Below are 22,251 nucleotides of genomic sequence, written 5' to 3' on the forward strand. Positions count from 1 at the left end.
AGCTTGCCTGCGACCCTGTAGAAGGATAAAGCGGCTAGAGATAATGAGAGGAGATGAGGACTTAATTGGGCGGCACGGTGGTGTAGTGGTTAGCGCTGTCGCCTCACAGCAAGAAGGTCCTGGGTTCGAGCCCCGGGGCTGGCGAGGGCCTTTCTGTGTGGAGTTTGCATGTTCTCCCTGTGTCCGCGTGGGTTTCCTCCGGGTGCTCCGGTTTCCCCCACAGTCCAAAGACATGCAGGTTAGGTTAACTGGTGACTCTAAATTGACCGTAGGTGTGAATGGTTGTCTGTGTCTATGTGTCAGCCCTGCGATGACCTGGCGACTTGTCCAGGGTGTACCCCGCCTTTCGCCCGTAGTCAGCTGGGATAGGCTCCAGCTTGCCTGCGACCCTGTAGAAGGATAAAGCGGCTAGAGATAATGAGATGAGATGAGATGAGATGAGATGAGGACTTAATTAACAATATTTCTTATTATCAAACAAATATTGTTAATTAAGTCCTAACATTCTGGATTGTATGATTAGATTCATTTGTATTCATAGCTGTGTATCAAAAAAACTGTGGCATTTAAGACTTGGATTTTTACTTTTCGTCATTTGATTAATATTAGCGTTCCTCTTCTTCACCACATCCGGATGGCACATTGGCTCTTTGATTAGTTATATGCCTACAAACAAGGACTATGAACTGGTTAGACCAACAACAGCAACAACAACAACAACAACAAAAAGAAGACTGGGAAAAACTGTACTTTCCTACTAAAAAAGAAAAAATGCAACCAAAAATACAAAATTCTTCTTCATTAATAATAATAATAATAATAATAATAATAATAATAATAATGTGTTTACTGTGATAATAATAATAATAATAATAATAATAATAATAATAATAATAATTATTATTATTATTATCATCACAGTAATAATAATTATATTATAATAATAATAATAATAATAATAATAATAATAATTCTTATTATTATTATTATTATTAATGAAGAAGAATTTTGTGTTTTTGGTTGCATTTTTTCTTTTTTAGTACAGTTTTTCCCAGTCTTCTTTTTGTTGTTGTTGTTGTTGTTGCTGTTGTTGGTCTAACCAGTTCATAGTCCTTGTTTGTAGGCATATAACTAATCAAAGAGCCAATGTGCCATCCAGATGTGGTGAAGAAGAGGAACGCTAATATTAATCGAAGGACGAAAAGTAAAAATCCAAGTCTTAAATGCCACAGTTTTTTTGATACACAGCTATGCGTACAAATGAATCTAATCATACAATCCAGAATGTTAGGACTTAATTAACAATATTTGTTTGACAGCAGCACATCTGTCCATAATTATTTGGGCTGTGAAGTATTCTTTAACACCTTATAGATTTGGTTGAAACATTTCACACAGCCTAGATTCAAATATAATCCAAACACTGAATTATATTTAGACTATTGTAAGAATCCTTAGACAGTGTGTGCCTGCAAATGGCAGAGAGCAGCTGACAAGGTGGATATTTATCCCAGTGCATATAAATAACACGCATCCACACCTTTTTAGTCCCTCCCGTTTATGTTGCGTCAAAATAAATGACACGTCTTTCAATCACTTATAGACCCGCCTCCTTTTTCAAGCCTATAGGCTCCTTGACCTGTCAATCATTTTGCCCTTGCGCAACAACGCCCACCTCTTATGTCAGTCTTCCAAAGTGGACGTTTGCTGTCTGTTTACTGCTGGACTAATAACGCGGTATTAGGTGATGTAAGGCATTTTTGTTAGTATTTATTAATTCGTGTTTTATTGTTTAACTGTTCTGTCAAGAATGTAAAGAAGTAGCGCTTTTTCTGGGTATCCTGTCAGGCTGTGTGCACGTAGCTGGTTAGCTTAGCCAGCGTTAGCTAGCATAGGCAACGTCAACGTTATTCGGCTAACTAGCTAGCCAGATTAGCTACCTTTTCACTGGATAAATGTTTCTGAGGCTTGACATTGAGCTCACCAGATAAGGCTGATAGTCTCTGTGGGTCAGCGACTTGCATTCATTATATAGTATTTTCAAAGTATGGAAACTTGGCCACCAGTTAGCTCGCTAGCCAACCTGCAGTATTATTGACTTTTTTTTTTGTTATGCAGCCTGTGGTGTAAACGTGTAGGGTTAGTGTTGTCCTGGCATGCCAACACTTTAGTTATATAACTGAGATAGATTTACTGGGGAGGGAACAGTGTGAAATGTCAGGTACACTACCGTTCAAAAGTTTGGGGTCACTTTGAAATGTCCTTATTTTTGAAAGAAAAGCACTGTTCTTTTCAATGAAGATCACTTTAAACTAATCAGAAATCCACTCTATACATTGCTAATGTGGTAAATGACTATTCTAGCTGCAAATGTCTGGTTTTTGGTGCAATATCTCCATAGGTGTATAGAGGCCCATTTCCAGCAACTCTCACTCCAGTGTTCTAATGGTACAATGTGTTTGCTCATTGCCTCAGAAGGCTAATGGATGATTAGAAAACCCTTGTACAATCATGTTAGCACAGCTGAAAACAGTTGAGCTCTTTAGAGAAGCTATAAAACTGACCTTCCTTTGAGCAGATTGAGTTTCTGGAGCATCACATTTGTGGGGTCGATTAAATGCTCAAAATGGCCAGAAAAATGTCTTGACTATATTTTCTATTCATTTTACAACTCATCTCATCTCATTATCTGTAGCCGCTTTATCCTGTTCTACAGGGTCGCAGGCAAGCTGGAGCCTATCCCAGCTGACTACGGGTGAAAGGCGGGGTACACCCTGGACAAGTCGCCAGGTCATCACAGGGCCGACACATAGACACAGACAACCATTCACACTCACATTCACACCTACGGTCAATTTAGAGTCACCAGTTAACCTAACCTGCATGTCTTTGGACTGTGGGGGAAACCGGAGCACCCGGAGGAAACCCACGCGGACACGGGGAGAACATGCAAACTCCGCACAGAAAGGCCCTCGCCGGCCACGGGGCTCGAACCCGGACCTTCTTGCTGTGAGGCAACAGCGCTAACCACTACACCACTGTGCCGCCCACCATTTTACAACTTATGGTGGTAAATAAAAGTGTGACTTTTCATGGAAAACACAAAATTGTCTGGGTGACCCCAACCTTTTGAACAGTAGTGTATAACTAACTTATCATGACTTATGTATAAGTTAAAATGTTGTGAAACGCGTGTATCTAATTCATAAGGAAATGTCATTTCTCCTCCTTGTTCAGCCTGGGATTTCTGCAGTGGACATGAAGACACTGTGTAGAGTAACCCTCAGCTAGGTATTTATTAGAAAATCACTTCTCTGTTCTGCGCTCAGGGGGAGTTAGACATGGGGTGGCAAAAAGGTGGGCATGAACCTTTGCAGTATAGTTCATTATCTAGTTTCTTGGTGTGAAATGATGGGCTATATAATATCAATATAATAGAGCAGCGGCTACAATTATCGACAGTCCATAATTATCGACAAATTTAAAAAAAAAAAACAATTTTAGAAGAAGAAGCCTTTGTCACATGCACACTTCAAGCACAGTTAGTTTCATCCTCTATTTAACCCAGCCTTTCTCAACCGGGGTGGGGTGCCGTCTGGCTTCGTTAGGGGTGCCATCAAAAAATTATATATTCTAACATTGAAATAAATAAAATGAATTAAAATTCCAAAAAACGATAGTTACACTAATGCAGATAATCACCACCTCATGCATCATCAAAATTTGTCTCACGGCCCCCTTTCCCATGTCACAACGTCACTGCCGGGGTCAGCGTATGGTCAGCGTGACTGCGTATATTTTATATGGGGGTACCTTGAGAATTTGCATACTTCTGAAGGGTGCTATGACTGAAAGGTTGAGAAACACTGATTTAACCCATCTGAAGCAGTGAACACACACACAGAGCAGTGGGCAGCCATATTACAGCGCCCTGGGAGCAGTTGGGGGTTAGGTACCTTGCTCAAGGTACTTAGGAACTTATTTGTACCCTTTATATACTACTTGTGAACATGTATGCACGTTTTGGCGCAAAAAAGGTACACATAGTTACCTTGAGGTCCAATAATGAGGCCTAGGGGGGTATATTAGTGTAGATTGTACCTTTGGGGGACAGAAATGGACTCCTACTGTACCCCTATTTTTGACAAAAGAAGAAGCCTTTGTATTTGTCACACGTACACTCAAGCACAGACAGTGAAATTCCTCCTCTGCATTTAACCCATCTGAAGCAGTGAATATACACATGCACACACACCCAGAGCAGTGCGCAGCCACACTACAGCGCCCGGGGAGCAGTCAGGGGTTAAGTACCTTGCTCAAGGGCACTTCAGCCCAAGGCCACCCCACATTATCCTAACACCATGTGGGCACCCGGAGGAAACCCACACAGATGCAGGGAGAACATGCAAATTCCACACAGAAAGGCCCCCACCGGCTGCTAGGCTTGAACCCAGAACCTTCTTTTTAGATTTTTTTTTTTGGGCTTTTTTCACCCTTATTGGATAGGACAGTGCAGAGACAGGACAGGAAATGAGCAGGAGAGAGAGACGGGGAGGGATCGGGAAATGACCCCGGGTCGGAGTCGAACCCGGGTCCCCGGATCCATGGCATGGCGCCCCAGCCACCCGAGCCACGACGCCCCCGAACCCAGAACCTTCTTGCTGTGAGGCGACAGTGCCGCCCAAGTAAAGTACAGATACCTCAAATGTGTACTAAAGTACAATACTTGAGTAAATATATTTAGTTATATTCCACCGCTGGTTAAGGGAAGCTTAATATAACCATAACATTTTAATTGATTTTTAGGAACATAAGTTACTGCTTCTTCTTGGTTGACCTTAAAATGTCAATAGGACAGGATCTTAAAACTGTGTTTTACAAAGGTGAGTTTCAGTTACAACAGTTATTATCGGTTAATTAATCAACTGTAAGAATCCCCCCCGTCCTTTGATCTTGTCGTCTGACGACAGAGCTCGTTACCTGAGATGGAATTTTTTTTTTTAGTATGATCAGAAAGTTGAGGAAAACTCAGACGTTAGGCCATCCTTAAAAAAAATCTGTTTCCTGTCCACCGGGTGAGCAAAAAAATTTTCAGTCGGGAGGGAGGGATTTTTATATATATATATATATATATATATATATATATATATATATATATATATATATATAAGAGAGAGAGATGGATGGATAAGAAATTGCAGTGCTGTTTGCTTTTTCTTTCAGTACTTTTTTTATTACAAAAGCAGACACATTTAATAAAGTATGACAATTTAATCAACTGAAACTTGTACAAAAACTTTAAGTTAGCATTTTAAATGCTGACTGCAACATTTGCAAAACTTTTACAAAGGTACTTAAAATGTCTGACACATGGACTTTTTGTAGTTCTAAATCGACCGTTAAGCCTAGTTCGGATGAAATTACACTATTAAAATGATCACTGAATGATTTGTTTTTCTGAATCTTTACTATTTTGTTGTTCGCTAGAATACCATTTTCCGATTTCACACTTGAGCAAATGTTTGAAAACTCCAGATCTCCTTCCTTCATGGTGGCTGCCATTTTTTTGTGCCGCACGGCGCATGCGCAGAGCTGATTCAATTCTATATTCTGTGCAGAATGCAGGGCTTTTCACAAGCGCCGGCTGCCGGCCACACAATTAAGTCCAGCCGGCTACTTTAATGACTATTATTTTTGTAGCCCACAGGCTCTAAATATTAATTTTCGATTTTAATAAAATTAAATGTTTATCTAATGGACTGACAATAATGTCAAACTGAACCGCACTCATTTAAGTTGTGATTCACGCTGTTTGTACCGATAATAACCACAAATTCTCCGCAGACTTCGTTGATCAAGGAAGAGTAACTCGTCGGGGCTGCGGATATGTGGTGTGCGCGCACACTCAGCGGAGGGAGTAGTGTGTCAGGGCAGTCGGAGGGAACAGGAGCAGAGATGACGCTTATTTTGTCTCCGGTAAACCAGTCTTCTCTCGTTCAATTACGTGCTGGCATCAAAAGACACCGTTGGTTGTAAATGAAACCAAACTGAGTCGTTGGAGTGTATTTTCATACACAAATGGAGAAATCTTCGCTGAGTGTGTAATTGTGTAGCCACCACTGCAGACCGTTGTCGTTGTTAATTCATAGCATGCTCAGTTGTGTGAATGTGTCATGCACCGAAAATAAGAGATTTACAAGCCAGGAACGCCTCATGATGCAATACCCAAGAAAAGAAAGATGATTTACTGCCATTTTACTTTGTATTTGAGTAAAGTGAATAAATAAATGGTCTGTGGAAGATACATTTAATCCTGGGAACTGCGTGCACAGGAGTTTATTTTGTGTTTACCTCCCCCGGCTGGCTACTTATTTGTCATGGCTGGCTAGTATGAGCCTTAGTGGAAAGCCCTGGGAATGCGGAAATGTCAAGTTCGATTTTAGATTTACGAACCCGAAAAAAATGTCGAAAAACCGGCGTTAAAAAAAAAAAAAAATTTCAACCGCACAAACGGCACTCACCCGGCCGGTGGACCGGAAACAGAACATTTTTTTAATAATAATGGCCTTATCATTGCTGGAAAGATCATGGACATGCTTTTACTGATCAAATTCACCGATGTTTCATGATCTTGTCGAAACCTACTTTGTTTCTTCTTCTTTCATTTGACAGTTGTCATTTTGTGTCTAAACGCGCGTTTGAGAAGTCACGTGAGGTGTCGATAATAGCGATCACTTTCACCGGTGTCCACCATTATTGACACGCTGTGGAATTAAGTGACATTTACAACTGTTATGGATCGATCTTTGTGTAACATTGTTGAAGTAGATACTTCTTTTTTTACTTTAAAAAAAACAAAAGTGCTCTGATTTATTTTATATATATATATATATATATGATTGATTCCACGCTTATGGGTACTGAAATGGGGACATGAACTTATTTTTAAAAATTCACCTAAAACCATTTCTTTTTTTTACCATCAGGTCACAAAACATGTAATCTTTAATGAATGATATGTTAAAAGATAACTTTAATTTTCTGAGATGTAATAAAAACATATTTATATGCCAAAGTCAGAACGTAACAGAAGTGTTGTGGACATATATATTCTCAATTTTAACAATGTAGAATTACTTTTTGAGACATAGGAAGGTGATGTTTTAGCAAATATAATTTAATAAACATGTGTAGTAGAATAAACATACACATTCTTTCAATAAGATTAACATGGTATATAGCTAGATTGTAATTAATTTGTAACAGACGCGAGATGGACAATCGTAACAGAAGTAATGTAACAGACATCATTTTGGAACTCATAGGCTTGACTTTGGCATATAAATAAGTTTTTATTACATCTCAGAAAATTAAAGTTATCTTTTAACATATCATTCATGAAAGATTTCATGTTTTGTGACCTGATGGTAAAAAAAGAAATGGTTTTAGGTGAATAAGTTCATGTCCCCACTTCAGTACCCATAAGCGTGGAATCACTCATATATAATATAATAATTTTTTTTTTCTGATTCATACCAGAATGGAATGTTTATAGAGTATTTGGAATCCTACTGCAATAAATAGAATTAGAACAGAATTAAATTCCAAGCATATAAAAAATGACATGCTTGAAATATTCAGATTTTTCTATTCCATTCAGAAAATTTTTTTTTTGCAGTTTATTGTAAACATCTACCACATATATTACAATATCAGTAGACATTTTGTATTTTGGTTCGAGGAATGACATGCGACATTTGACCTGGATTTTCATGTAGTTACAGTGTGTGTTGCCTGTTCAGTGTCCAGAAGAACTGTGGCTGGTTCTGTAAGATGTTCAGTAAAACCTACAGCTCATTTCCTTATATAACTGCACTTATTGTACCTGAGGCGACTAATTTTTTTTTTTTTATGCCTCCGCAAGGTGCAGGAGGCTAATGTTTTCGGGTTGTCCGTCTGTCCGTGCGTGCGTCCGTCCGTCCGTCCCGAAACCTTGTAAATGTGATATCTCAAAGGCTAATGAAAGGAATTTCACCAAACTTTCACCATTTGTGCGCTTTGGGACAAACATGAACTGATTAGATTTTGAGATCAAAAGGTCTAAGGTCAAGGTCGCTGTGAGGTCAAATGTCTGTCCGAAAACCTTGTGAACACAATACAGTGGGGCAAAAAAGTATTTAGTCAGCCACCAATTGCGCAAGTTCTCCCACTTAAAAAGATGAGAGAGGCCTGTAATTTTCATCATAGGTACACTTCAACTATGAGAGACAGAATGGGGGGAAAGAATCCAGGAAATCACATTGTAGGATTTTTAATGAATTAATTGTTAAATTCCTCGGTAAAATAAGTATTTGGTCACCTACAAACAAGCAAGATTTCTGGCTCTCACAGACCTGTAACAACTTCTTTAAGAGGCTCCTCTGTCCTCCACTCGTTACCTGTATTAATGGCACCTGTTTGAGCTCGTTATCAGTATAAAAGACACCTGTCCACAACCTCAAACAGTCACACTCCAAACTCCACTATGGCCAAGACCAAAGAGCTGTCAAAGGACACCAGAAACAAAATTGTAGACCTGCACCAGGCTGGGAAGACTGAATCTGCAATAGGTAAGCAGCTTGGTGTGAAGAAATCAACTGTGGGAGCAATTATTAGAAAATGGAAGACATACAAGACCACTGATAATCTCCCTCGATCTGAGGCTCCACGCAAGATCTCACCCCGTGGGGTCAAAATGATCACAAGAACGGTGAGCAAAAATCCTAGAACCACACAGGGGGACCTAGTGAATGACCTGCAGAGAGCTGGGACCAAAGTAACAAAGGCTACCATCAGTAACACACTACGCCGCCAGGGACTCAAATCCTGCAGTGCCAGACATGTCCCCCTGCTTAAGCCAGTACACGTCCAGGCCCGTCTGAAGTTTGCTAGAGAGCATTTGGATGATCCAGAAGAGGATTGGGAGAATGTCATATGGTCAGATGAAACCAAAATAGAACTTTTTGGTAAAAACTCAACTTGTCGTGTTTGGAGGAGAAAGAATGCTGAGTTGCATCCAAAGAACACCATACCTACTGTGAAGCATGGGGGTGGAAACATCATGCTTTGGGGCTGTTTTTCTGCAAAGGGACCAGGACGACTGATCCGTGTAAAGGAAAGAATGAATGGGGCCATGTATCGTGAGATTTTGAATGAAAACCTCCTTCCATCAGCAAGGGCATTGAAGATGAAACGTGGCTGGGTCTTTCAGCATGACAATGATCCCAAACACACCGCCCGGGCAACGAAGGAGTGGCTTCGTAAGAAGCATTTCAAGGTCCTGGAGTGGCCTAGCCAGTCTCCAGATCTCAACCCCATAGAAAATCTTTGGAGGGAGTTGAAAGTCTGTGTTGCCCAGCGACAGCCCCAAAACATCACTGCTCTAGAGGAGATCTGCATGGAGGAATGGGCCAAAATACCAGCAACTGTGTGTGAAAACCTTGTGAAGACTTGCAGAAAACGTTTGACCTCTGTCATTGCCAACAAAGGGTATATAACAAAGTATTGAGATGAACTTTTGTTATTGACCAAATACTTATTTTCCACCATAATTTGCAAATAAATTCTTTAAAAATCAGACCATGTGATTTTCTGGATTTTTTTTCTCATTTTGTCTCTCATAGTTGAAGTGTACCTATGATGAAAATTACAGGCGCCTCTCATCTTTTTAAGTGGGAGAACTTGCACAATTGGTGACTGACTAAATACTTTTTTGCCCCACTGTATCTCCAAGGCAGATGAAAGGAATTTCACCAAACTTTCACCATTTGTGCATTTGGGGACAAAAGGTCGTCGCACACCAAATATTGACTTTTTCATTTATTATGGCTTACTGTTCATAGTCTTTTTTTTTTTTTTTAAATGTTGAAACATTTCATTTTTTTAAGTCATTTTTGTTCTACAACATTTCTTTACATGTGCCTAAGACTTTTGCACACTACTGTAACTTACCCTGAACCTCTCGAAGCCAGTTCCTCATTATTGTAATTGGTGTGGGTTTTTTTTTGTGTGTGTCTTTCACAGATGAGAACATTCACACTTGATCAGTTATGTCAACAAAATACTAAATGTGTGTGTACTATATACGTTTTCAAATGAAATGCAACATGACAGCCGTATAGGTTATGTTCTACAGTAATATGAGTTGTTTAAAGTTGTACCACCAGTAAAATTGCTTTCTCTGGTAGAAATGATGTTCAGGTCAGCTGTTTGCAAGGAAAAGACCTTTTTGATTCTTGCGTTGTGGTGCGTTACCAGAGTCTCACTTTGTCACGATGTTCTCACATGTACACACAGGCTACAAGGTCCCATTGTTGTCACTAAACACCGAAAGGACAAGCTTGTTTGCCCATAGTGACGACCTGTTTCTCATCTGAGCCATTGTTGAGTGCGGTTGTGAAAAACAGGTGGACGTAGCGAGATTGATGGCGCAATTTTCAAGACTTGCCTTTTTTTGCAGCAGCAGATTGATTTAATTTACTGTAGCTCAGACTTTGGTGTGCCTGCCTGTCCCTTTTTATAGTTAACATACTTCATTCATTTCATGATTCTTTGATGCAGGCCATTGTTTAAAGTTCGTTCAGATGAACATCAGGCATGTTAAGAATTAGCACTGAATTATGTTCAGTGTAGAAATTGACAGTGAACAACACATGAGGTTACTGTGTACTAAAATAAACTGATTTCTGCCTTATTGCTTAGTCACGTTTAATAGGATGTAATATACACTCACGGTCACTTTAATAGGAACTTGTTCTTAATTCTAAGATTCCTGTTCTTGGCTGGCAGGAGTGGAACCCAATGTGCTCTTCTACTGTTGCATGCTGAGATGCTTTTCTGCTCATCATGGTTCTAAAGAATTGCTATATCCTTCCTGGCAGCTCGAACCAGTCTGGCCATTTTCCTCTGACCTCTCTTATCAACAAGGCATTTCCACCCACAGAACTGTCTCTCACTGTGTGTTTTGGTTTTTGCACGGTTCTGTGTAAATTGTAGAGACTGTTGTGTGTGAAAACCCCAGGAGATCAGCAGTTTCTAAAATTCTCAAACCAGTCCATCTGGCACCAACAGCCACAGAGATCACAGACTTCACAGAGAAAGTCACAGAGATCACAGTTTTTCCCATTCTGTTGTTTGAAGTGAACGTTAACTGATGCTCTTGATTTGTTTCTGCATGACTGTGCTGCTATCAAGGGGTTGGCTGATTTGGATAACTGCATAAAACAGCAGGTGTATGGGTGTACCTAATAAAGTGGCTGATGAGTGGATTAGGCTTGCTGACTTGGTTGGTGGTGTTCCTTTGTTTTAAGTTTCTCATCTCATCTCGTTATCAGTAGCCGCTTTATACTTCTACAGGGTCGCAGGCAAGCTGGAGCCTATCCCAGCTGACTACGGGCGAAAGGCGGGGTACACCCTGGACAAGTCGCCAGGTCATCACAGGGCTGACACATAGACACAGACAACCATTCACACTCACATTCACACCTACGCTCAATTTAGAGTCACCAGTTAACCTAACCTGCATGTCTTTGGACTGTGGGGGAAACCGGAGCACCCGGAGGAAACCCACGCGGACACAGGGAGAACATGCAAACTCCGCACAGAAAGGCCCTCGCCGGCCACGGGGCTCGAACCCGGACCTTCTTGCTGTGAGGCGACAGCGCTAACCACTACACCACCGTGCCGCCCTGTTTTAAGTTTGTTAGAATAAAAAAAAAAAAAACAAGGCCGTAATACCAAGCAGGACTGTGTAATATGACGACATCGTATGGAGCGCTTGCATGTGACGTCACAGCCGATCCAGATTGTGACAGACGCCATCTTGTCGGTCAAACGCCATATTCCGCCTTCTACTTCTGCTTTTACTTCTACCCTTTCTTCTGGAAAACCCTACTATATACAATTCTACTACAACGGCTGCGGCTACAAGCTCTCCCTACCTGTGCATGTTTTTTATGTGTATTTTTGCGTGTTGTTCGTCTGTACCGGACTTCAATATCCACTACAACCGTATGGACTTGCTGGACATTGGTTTCCAGCAGAAAATGACGGTTTGTAGCGATTTCCATCGCATGCACAACATTCTGGACGAGATAGCGAGACCAGCGGGGTCTCCGTGGATTGTTATCGGAACCAAAGCGAAGGAGGCGGCGCTGGGAGTGGAAGCAAAAGCGAGGCTGCAGGCAGAGCCGGCCTGTTGACTAAGCTCAGAAAACAGCCACTCAAACCTCCACTGCTAAGCCTCTATCTCTCCAACGCCAGATCCATGGTAAACAACACGGACGATTTGGAATTACAGCTGGAATTACCTTATTCTATTCTATAATCGGCTGGTCAGTGCTATACTCAATACTTAAGTGACTTACCCGTCCAATGAGGATTCTTGTTTACAAGATGCCACATCTGAGTCGCTGACAAATCCTGAATTTCTGTAAAGATAACTGTCCAGAGATTTATAGGCACGCAGTGCTTCACCACTGAACAGCGAGGGAAAGTTAATGAGGTAATTATACACGTCCGGGTATTCCGCTGGCAGTTCAAAATCCGGTCGTGAAAACTCCGTCCGGTAAGCCATAAGGGTCACTAATCTGTAGATCGTTTATTTTAGACATATATCTAGTTATCTGTTCATTAGAAAAATGAGCCGTGTAGTCCGTCGGTTGAAATTGATCCATTCTGTACACGAGTGCAGCAGTATTCAGCTGTGTTTTTGACTGACAAGATGGCGGTTGTGTGCTTTCCGGTCACGTGACTGCAAGATCTCTATTGATGTATCATCAGTGCCGTATTAAGCCAATGCGGTGCCCCTGGGCACTATACCTCAAGTACCCCCCCCCCCCCCCCCCATGCGCATGCATTCAGTAACCTCCTGCACACACAAACCTTGCCCTTTGCTGTCAAAAATAGTAGCATATACATAAACAATAGTACACATCATTCTTCCTCATTGAAAATTTATTATAAGTAGGCTACATCAGCCCATCAAATTCACTGAAAACAACCAACGATATGCATGTAGGCATACTGAAATGTCTTATTCAAAAATGAGCAGCATATATTTGTATGTCTCAAGGGGATCCTCGTCGTCGCCGACCCCTCGGCTAACACTGGCTGTGGTTGTAGCATCTCCCCGGCTAGTGCTAGCAGGGCCATCTCCCTCACTAGCATCGCTGATTTCACTAGCTTCGGCTTCAGCGCTGGTAGTGACAGCAGTTGTCGATGTTTTTATAAAAAAAACGATCTAACACTGGAACATTTTTAATTGCAGCTACACACCTGGAGTATTTCTCTTTTTTTAATTTTCTCTTCGCACAACCACTCAATTGATGTCTGTCCATTTTTCATTTCTACCGCGGTTTTAAAAAAATTGATTCATTTCACCGTAGGTGGACTGGCTCAACTGACAGGTTGAGGAAAGGGGGGTTAATGGTCACATAGGCCACTCTTGCTCAGAATTATGATTATTGTTGTTGTTCTTATGAAATTAGTGTTCATAATGAATTATATATGACTATTTAACAATGTCAAGTGTATAACCATTTTAAGTGTACAAACATTCACGAAAAATATTTTTAAAGTTTCTGTCATGTGGTGCCGCCCCCCGGCTGTGAGTGGTTGGTGCCCCTGGGCACTGTGCCACAGGCCCATATAGTTAATCCGGCCTTGTGTATCATGCACTTTTCTAAGTATTGTCATTATCTTCATTCTAAGGCCATCCTTAAAAAAAATTCGTTTCCTGTCCACCGGGTGGGCAAAAAAAATTTTCAGTCGGGAGGGAGGGATTTTTTTTTTTTTATTATATATGGATGGATAAGAAATCGCAATGCTGTGTTTGCTTTTTCTTTCAGTACTTTTTTTTTAATTACGAAAGCAGACACATTTAATAAAATATGACAGTTTAATCAACTGAAACTTGTACAAAAACTTTAAGTTAGCATTTTAAATGCTGACTGCAACATTTGCAAAACTTTTACAAAGGTACTTAAAATGTCCGACACACGGACTTTTTGTAGTTCTAAATTGACCGTTAGGCCTAGTTCGGATGAAATTACACTATTAAAATGATCACTGAATGATTTGTTTTTCTGAATCTTTACTATTTTGTTGTTCGCTAGAATATCATTTTGTGATTTCACACTTAAGCAAATGTTTGAAAACACCGGATCTGCCATTTTTTTTGTGCCGCACAGCGCATGCGCAGAGCTGATTCGACAGGGCTTTCCACAAGCGCCGGCCACACAATTAAGTCCAGCCGGCTACTTTAATGACTATTTTTGTAGCCCACAGGCTCTAAATATTAATTTTCGATTTTAATAAAATTAAATGTTTATCTAACGGACTGACAATGTCAAACTGAACCGTTGATCAAGGGAGAGTAACTCATCCGCGCCCCGACATGCGGTGTGCGCGCGCACTCGGCACATGCTCAGTTGTGTGAATGTGTCATGCACCGAAAATAAGAAATTTACAAGCCAGGAACGCCTCATGATGCAATACGCAAGAAAAGAAAGATGATTTACTGCCATTTTACTTTGTATTTGAGTAAGTGAATAAATAAATGGTCTGTGGAAAATACACTTAACCCTGGGAACTGCGTGCACAGGAGTTTATTTTGTGTTTACCCCCCCGGCTGGCTACTTATTTGTCATGGCTGGCTAGTATGAGCCTTAGTGGAAAGCCCTGGGAATGCGGAAATGTCAAGTTCGATTTTAGATTTACGAACCCGAAAAATATGTCGAAAAACCGGCGTTTAAAAAAAAATTTCACCCGCACAAACGGCACTCACCCGGCCGGTGGACCGGAAACAGAACATTTTTTAATAATGGCCTAAGTGACTGCTTTTATAACTTCGTTACTTGTAACAAGAAACTGATTGGATATGAAAATATTTTTGTATTATTTATTTAATTTTCCCTTTTTTCTTTTGCAGTATATTTTTATAATGAGCAAAATGTCTGAACCTGTAGTGTCCCTTGTGTGCGGGGGATTAACAAAACCTCTACAAAATTACACATTGTGTCTTGGTGAGAATCCGTATAAGACGTGCTATTCAGAACTGCTTAATTTAAGTAGAGAAAAAAGACAGTGAGGGAATGATATTAGAAGATCCCAAGAGCTGTCAGAGAGCCACTTTTGGACTCTTAAAGGCCTTTAAAGTGCATATTCTGGACCAATTTTGTGGTGGTGTTTTTTTTTTTTATATGAAAGAATGTCCCTTTACACACTCATCCAGAAGGGTAATTTTGCACAAGGCCATCTGTCTACAGCAGAAAAAAATAAAATAACGCGTCTGGAAAAATCCCAAGGGAGTCTGGAGCCAGATTCGTGACATCACGTGCGGATCCGCCAGCAGGCTGAGAGAGCTTGCACGGATTCAGTGCACAGTCTGTGTAGACCAAGTTTAGCAGCTAGCGATTTTGAATTGAAATATGGAATTGTCGCCGGAGCTTCTAAACCCATGGATTCATGTATGAATGCTCATCTATCTATTGTTACATAAATCATATTTTTTCTAATTACTATTATGTATTTATATATTTCTTCATTTAAAAGAGTACTGGCTACTGTTGGAGAAAGATTTCGTAAACTACACATATGGAATCAGCTAAGCAGGGTTGTACATTTAATACGTTTGACAGGTCCCAAGATCTCAAGCCCTGACACGCACATCCCTTGATACATGTGAAGTGAGTGTATTATCGCCCAGCGCTTTCGTGTTGTTTACTTTTGTGTGTGTCAATAAATAACATTATCCATGTACCACACAAACACAGGAACACCTAATTTAGAGTATAGTCTGTCTTATTTCTTACCCTGGCAACAGTCAACTTGTGAATTGCCGATTTTCTTGGTCTTTTTCTCGGCTCTGCTTTGGACCATGGCTTCCGGGTGCCTCGCACGAAGCGCTCCCATTTCTCTCTCGTTGTCGGCTCTTTTGGAAAACGATGAGTACTAATCCCATCATGATTGGTGTTGCTACACCCTCCTACGATACATCTGTTAACTATTTTAATAATCACGTGATAACGTTGAAGAAATTTGCAGAAAACCACCAGGTCATTTTCTCATAAACAAACCAATGCTGACGTAGGATTCAGAAGGAGGCGTCCCGCACGCGACGTCACAAAAATCAATGTTTGCCGAGAAATCCAAATGCCAAGTTTTTTCAGAGGCGGACGAATTCGCCTCAAATGGCTTGATTTGAACTGAATTTTTCTGGTATTGCGCAAGGTAAAAAAATTGCACAAAATGCAAAATGTGACAGATATTTGACCAAAGTTTAATATAAAATAGGAGAATTACATTGATCTTGCTCCTGAATTTACCCGTGATATGCACTTTAACCTTTATAGGCCAGTTTGTACTTGACACGTGACTTTGCATGCAGAAGGAGAAGCAGTGGCACCGTGCAGCATTTGCATGCATAACTTCCAAGTCAAACTGTCAGGTTTAGTGATGTAATGCACAGCAATGTTAAACACACTGAAGAGCTTGGTCTTTTTTGTTGTTGTTGTAAAACTTTGACATTATCGTGATTTGTCATGAGCTGTATCTCAAATTGAAAACTCTGACTTTACGTTCAAAATTATTTATTAATAGAGAAAATATAGATGACCAGTATGCAAAACAGACCTTTCAGGATGTGTGAGGCAGCCATCTTGTGTATGCATACACACAATCAATAGCCATCCCTAACAGCTCAGCTATGTACTTGGATAGTATCTAGTCTCATCTGTAAGCCGCTCTGGATTACAGCATTTAACAAATAAATAAAATATAAAAATTACAAGGTCACTGTGTTGCATCATTTGCATTCCAATATTGCTTTTTAGTCGCACCGCATACTTGAATGCCTGAATTCTCTGCTTCCTTTATCATTTTAAATATTCAGCATCGTGCCTCACAGCTATTAACATTTCCATGTGATAGCTTTGCATGCAGTGTTTGTCTTGTCGAATGTGCCAGCATACTTCCTTCATCATCAGCTCATCATTTCTCTGTGCTGTATTTTATAGGACTCATTCAGACTGCTGCTTTGCAGGAGCGATGCTCTCTCACTGACATCACCATTACTAACTGTCCATCATGAACAGCGAAGAGGAGTTTTATGATGCAGAGACAGGTGGGCTTGGTGGATCATACTAAAAATTTTAGCTAGAGTGTATATACAGTGGGGCAAAAAAGTATTTAGTCAGTCACCAATTGTGCAAGTTCTCCCACTTAAAAAGATGAGAGAAGCCTGTAATTTTCATCATAGGTATACCTCAACTATGAGAGACAAAATGAGAAAAAAAATCCAGAAAATCACATTGTCTGTCTGATTTTTAAAGAATTTATTTGCAAATTATGGTGGAAAATAAATATTTGGTCAATAACAAAAGTTCATCTCAATACTTTGTTATATACCCTTTGTTGGCAATGACAGAGGTCAAACGTTTTCTGTAAGTCTTCACAAGGTTTTCACACACTGTTGCTGGTATTTTGGCCCATTCCTCCATGCAGATCTCCTCTAGAGCAGTGATGTTTTGGGGCTGTCGCTGGGCAACACGGACTTTCAACTCCCTCCAAAGATTTTCTATGGGGTTGAGATCTGGAGACTGGCTAGGCCACTCCAGGACCTTGAAATGCTTCTTACGAAGCCACTCCTTCATTGCCTGGGCGGTGTGTTTGGGATCATTGTCATGCTGAAAGACCCAGCCACGTTTCATCTTCAATGCCCTTGCTGATGGAAGGAGGTTTTCACTCAAAATCTCACGATACATGGCCCCATTCGTTCTTTCCTTTACGCGGATCAGTCGTCCTGGTCCCTTTGCAGAAAAGCAGCCCCAAAGCATGATGTTTCCACCCCCATGCTTCACAGTAGGTATGGTGTTCTTTGGATGCAACTCAGCATTCTTTCTCGTCCAAACACGACAAGTTGAGTTTTTACCAAAAAGTTCTATTTTGGTTTCATCTGACCATATGACATTCTCCCAATCCTCTTCTGGATCATCCAAATGCTCTCTAGCAAACTTCAGACGGGCCTGGACATGTACTGGCTTAAGCAGGGGGACATGTCTGGCACTGCAGGATTTGAGTCCCTGGCGGCGTAGTGTGTTACTGATGGTAGCCTTTGTTACTTTGGTCCCAGCTCTCTGCAGGTCATTCACTAGGTCCCCCGTGTGGTTCTGGGATATTTGCTCACCGTTCTTGTGGTCATTTTGACCCCACGGGGTGAGATCTTGCGTGGAGCCCCAGATCGAGGGAGATTATCAATGGTCTTGTATGTCTTCCATTTTCTAATAATTGCTCCCACAGTTGATTTCTTCACACCAAGCTACTTACCTATTGCAGATTCAGTCTTCCCAGCCTGGTAAAGGTCTATAATGTTGTTTCTGGTGTCCTTTGACAGCTCTTTGGTCTTGGCCATAGTGGAGTTTGGAGTGTGACTGTTTGAGGTTGTGGACAGGTGTCTTTTATACTGATAATGAGGTTTTTTTGGGGGGCTTTTTTCACCTTTATTGGATAGGACAGTGTAGAGACAGGAAATGAGCGAGAGAGAGAGAGATGGGGAGGGATCGGGAAATGACCTCGGGTCAGAATCGAACCCAGGTCCCTGGATTTATGGTATGGCGCCTTATCCACCTGAGTCACGACGCCCCCCTGATAATGAGTTTAAACAGGTGCCATTAATACAGGTAACGAGTGGAGGACAGAGGAGCCTCTTAAAGAAGTTGTTACAGGTCTGTGAGAGCCAGAAATCTTGCTTGTTTGTAGGTGACCAAATACTTATTTTACCGAGGAATTTACCAATTAATTCATTAAAAATCCTACAATGTGATTTCCTGGATTCTTTCCCCCCATTCTGTCTCTCATAGTTGAAGTGTACCTATGATGAAAATTACAGGCCTCTCTCATCTTTTTAAGTGGGAGAACTTGCACAATTGGTGGCTGACTAAATACTTTTTTGCCCACTGTATTTCTTTCTTATAATCCTTTTTTCCTATTGTACCACTCTCACAGGTTTGGAATCAGATGACTCTTGTGAAGTCAGCTTTAAAGATGCCCCTGGTTTTGAGAGCAAACAGGCATCTAATGGCTGCGTGCGATCTGAGAATGGAGTCTGGGAACGGAGGTATATTGTAAAGTGCCAGGAAGTCAACATATAAAAAGGGGATGTATATCTATTACATATGTTTATTTCTGTTTCCTGTGCAGGACAACGCTCCCTGCTCCCATGTTCTCCAGACATGACTTCAGTATTTGGGGCTTCCTGAAGAAATGCATTGGCATGGTAGGGAGAAGAAACCTTCTGAATAATGTAGATCATATTGTTGTAGTCAGTAGTGCTATAGCGAAGACTAATAACAGGAATAGGTAATTTAGGTCAGTGTTTCTCAACCACTGGGCTGCGGCCTGCTAGTGGGTCACGAAGTGCCATCTAGTGGGTTGCTGATTTTTTTTTTTTTTTTTAACTTGTAGTACGGTACAATTGCTGGGTTGCATCCGACATCACATCCACCTCATTAAGCTACGATCACACTACAGCTCACGATGCTTTGCGATGGGTTATTGATGAAAATGAAGCATTTTGGTGGCAATGCATGGCAATATGAAAAGTCCTTCCCACGCCATGGGCGCATTGGGCGACGCCAATCTCCGTTTCTGTAGCCCTCGGCCTCTTGCCTGTTACATAACTAGGGTTAGAGTGGGGGGCTAGTCCTGTGGTAACCGCGAGAGTTTGACTCCCCACTTGCATCTATATTGCAGCGTGCCTTGCCAGATGGCAGTAGATACCATTTTTATGATGGTCTTTGGTATGATCCGACCACAAGTAGAACTCGCGATCTCCCAATCGAGAGGTGGACACGCTAACCACTAGGCCAGCTCATGGTTAATGGCAGTATACATGTGAGTTAAAAGTTGTGGTCACACAGCATGCGGACACTTGACTGTCACGCTTTTGCGCATTTGAGTCTGGCGCAGCTTGAGCGGCCGTGCTTGCTCACGGAGTGCGTCGTGCACGCGCTTGGGACCCAGTCATTATGGGAAACGCCTGATACCTATTCGAGTGCAATCAGCACGCACAGATACGGACGCTGTTTTCAAAGAATTTGTGAAGTATTATCATTATCACTGTCACATTTGTTTCTAGCCATGTTTATAACGCTGTTTAAATACTCTGCTTTATGATTCTGATTTCTGTTTTCTTCCATTTTTGTAAACCTCACGCCTGCTAATAAACACTCTTCCTGCACTTGGATCCATCTCCCGCCATCTATCTTGTAGTGTCCTGATCCCCAGATCTTTAACCCAGCCACATATAAAAAGTTGTACGCCTTCATGCTCTTCCAGGTTTCCATCTGTTTGTCCGTGTAGAATGATGTCTGCAGCATCAGGTAGTTTGAGATGTCGGGGAACTCAATGGATGGATAATTTTCCAACTCGTAGGAAAAATCGTTCTATAGGAAAAATAATGTGTAAGGATCTATCCCTTTGAGTGGGTTCTATATCTACTTCTTTTGAGTGAACTTCTTGGTTTTAATAACTTGCTTGTTTGCTGTACACAAACATGGCAAGAAGTTCTTGTGTTAATGGACCAGACTCCACTTTTGGATCATTAATCCCTTTTGATTGAGAATACCCTGCATGCATGGTTTTATGATGGCTTCTAGCACATCCATACAGTTTTAAATACAATACCTACAATAAAAAACAGTTTGTATTTATTGCATTTATTTAATTCCTTGGCTCCCATGGTGTAACAGGGAGTGATGTTGCATTCCATTAATACGCTACAATAGATTATTAGATTCTAATAGAATAGATGAGCCAAAATAATTGGGGAGCTTTTTTAATGGTCCCCGACTCGTTACAAGTATGAATAGGTGGGCCTTAAAGTAGAAAAGGTTGAGAACCCCTGATTTTAGGTGATAGTCTTGTAACTTTTTTTTTTTTTTGGCTGTACAGGAACTGTCCAAGATAACTATGCCTGTGGTTTTTAATGAGCCGCTGAGCTTTCTTCAGAGAATTACAGAATATATGGAACACGCATACCTCATTCATAAAGCTTGCACATACTCTGATTCTATAGAACGTATGCAGGTAAGCATTTTGCTTCTAAATACAGGGAGTGCAGAATTATTAGGCAAATGAGTATGTTGACCACATTACCCTCTCTATGCATGTTGGCCTACTCCAAGCTGCATAGGCTTGAAAGCCTCCTACCAATTAAGCATACCAGGTGATGTGCATCTCTGTAATGAAAAGGGGTGTGGTCTAATGACATCAACACCCTATATCAGGTGTGCAAAATTATTAGGCAACTTCCTTTCCTTTGGCAAAATGGGTCAGAAGAGGGATTTGACGGACTCAGAAAAGTCAAAAATAGTGACATATATTGCAAAGGGATGGAGCACTCTTAAAATTGCCCAGCTTTTGAAGCGTGACCATCGAACAATCAAGCGCTTCATTCAAAATAGTCAACAGGGTCGCAAGAAGCGCGTTGAAAAAAAAAGGCGCAAACTAACTGCCCGTGAACTGAGGAAAGTCAAGCGTGAAGCTGCCAAGATGCCACTCGCCACCAGTTTTGCCATATTTCAGAGCTGCAACATCACTGGAGTGTCAAAAAGCACAAGGTGTGCAATACTCAGGGACACGGCCAAGGTAACAAAGGCTGAAAAACGACCACCACTGAACAAGACACACAAGATGAAACGTCAAGACTGGGCCAAGAAGCATCACAAGACTGATTTTTCTAAGGTCTTATGGACAGATGAAATGAGAGTGAGTCTTGATGGGCCAGATGGATGGGCTCGTGGCTGGATCAGCAAAGGGCAGAGAGCTCCAGTCCGACTCAGACGCCAGCAAGGTGGAGGTGGGGTACTGGTATGGGCTGGTATCATCAAAGATGAGCTTGTGGGACCTTTTCGGGTTGAGGATGGCATCAAGCTCAACTCCCAGTCCTATTGTCAGTTTTTGGAAGACACCTTCTTCAAGCAGTGGTACAGGAAGAAGTCAGCATCCTTCAAGAAAAACATGATTTTCATGCAGGACAATGCTCCATCACACGCATCCAAGTACTCCACAGCATGGCTGGCCAGAAAGGGTCTAAAGGAAGAAAGATTAATGACGTGGCCTCCTTGTTCACCTGATCTGAACCCCATAGAAAACCTGTGGTCCCTCATCAAATGTGAGATCTACAAGGAGGGGAAACAGTACACATCTCTGAAC

General features: G+C 41.2%; 1 protein-coding gene across 6 annotated transcripts in view; it reads left to right on the forward strand.

The window, feature by feature from the left end:
- Positions 1-1,665: 1,665 nt before the first annotated feature.
- The window catches only part of osbpl2a (oxysterol binding protein-like 2a), a 35,806-nt gene continuing 15,220 nt past the window's right edge, over positions 1,666-22,251 (forward strand). For 2 of the 6 annotated variants that reach the window (XM_060938350.1, XM_060938356.1), the window contains exons 1-5: positions 1,666-1,749; positions 17,055-17,161; positions 19,042-19,153; positions 19,237-19,312; positions 20,989-21,123. In XM_060938350.1, the coding sequence (XP_060794333.1) occupies positions 17,125-17,161; positions 19,042-19,153; positions 19,237-19,312; positions 20,989-21,123 (360 nt within the window). In that variant the 5' untranslated portion in view covers positions 1,666-1,749; positions 17,055-17,124. Of the gene's footprint in view, positions 1,750-3,237; positions 3,292-15,653; positions 15,726-17,054; positions 17,162-19,041; positions 19,154-19,236; positions 19,313-20,988; positions 21,124-22,251 lie in introns of those variants that run through there. The other 4 variants (XM_060938353.1, XM_060938354.1, XM_060938351.1 and 1 more) reach the window with 4 other exon arrangements.

Source organism: Neoarius graeffei, chromosome 13, assembly GCF_027579695.1.
Source record: "Neoarius graeffei isolate fNeoGra1 chromosome 13, fNeoGra1.pri, whole genome shotgun sequence".
Taxonomy (NCBI): Eukaryota; Metazoa; Chordata; class Actinopteri; order Siluriformes; family Ariidae; genus Neoarius; species Neoarius graeffei.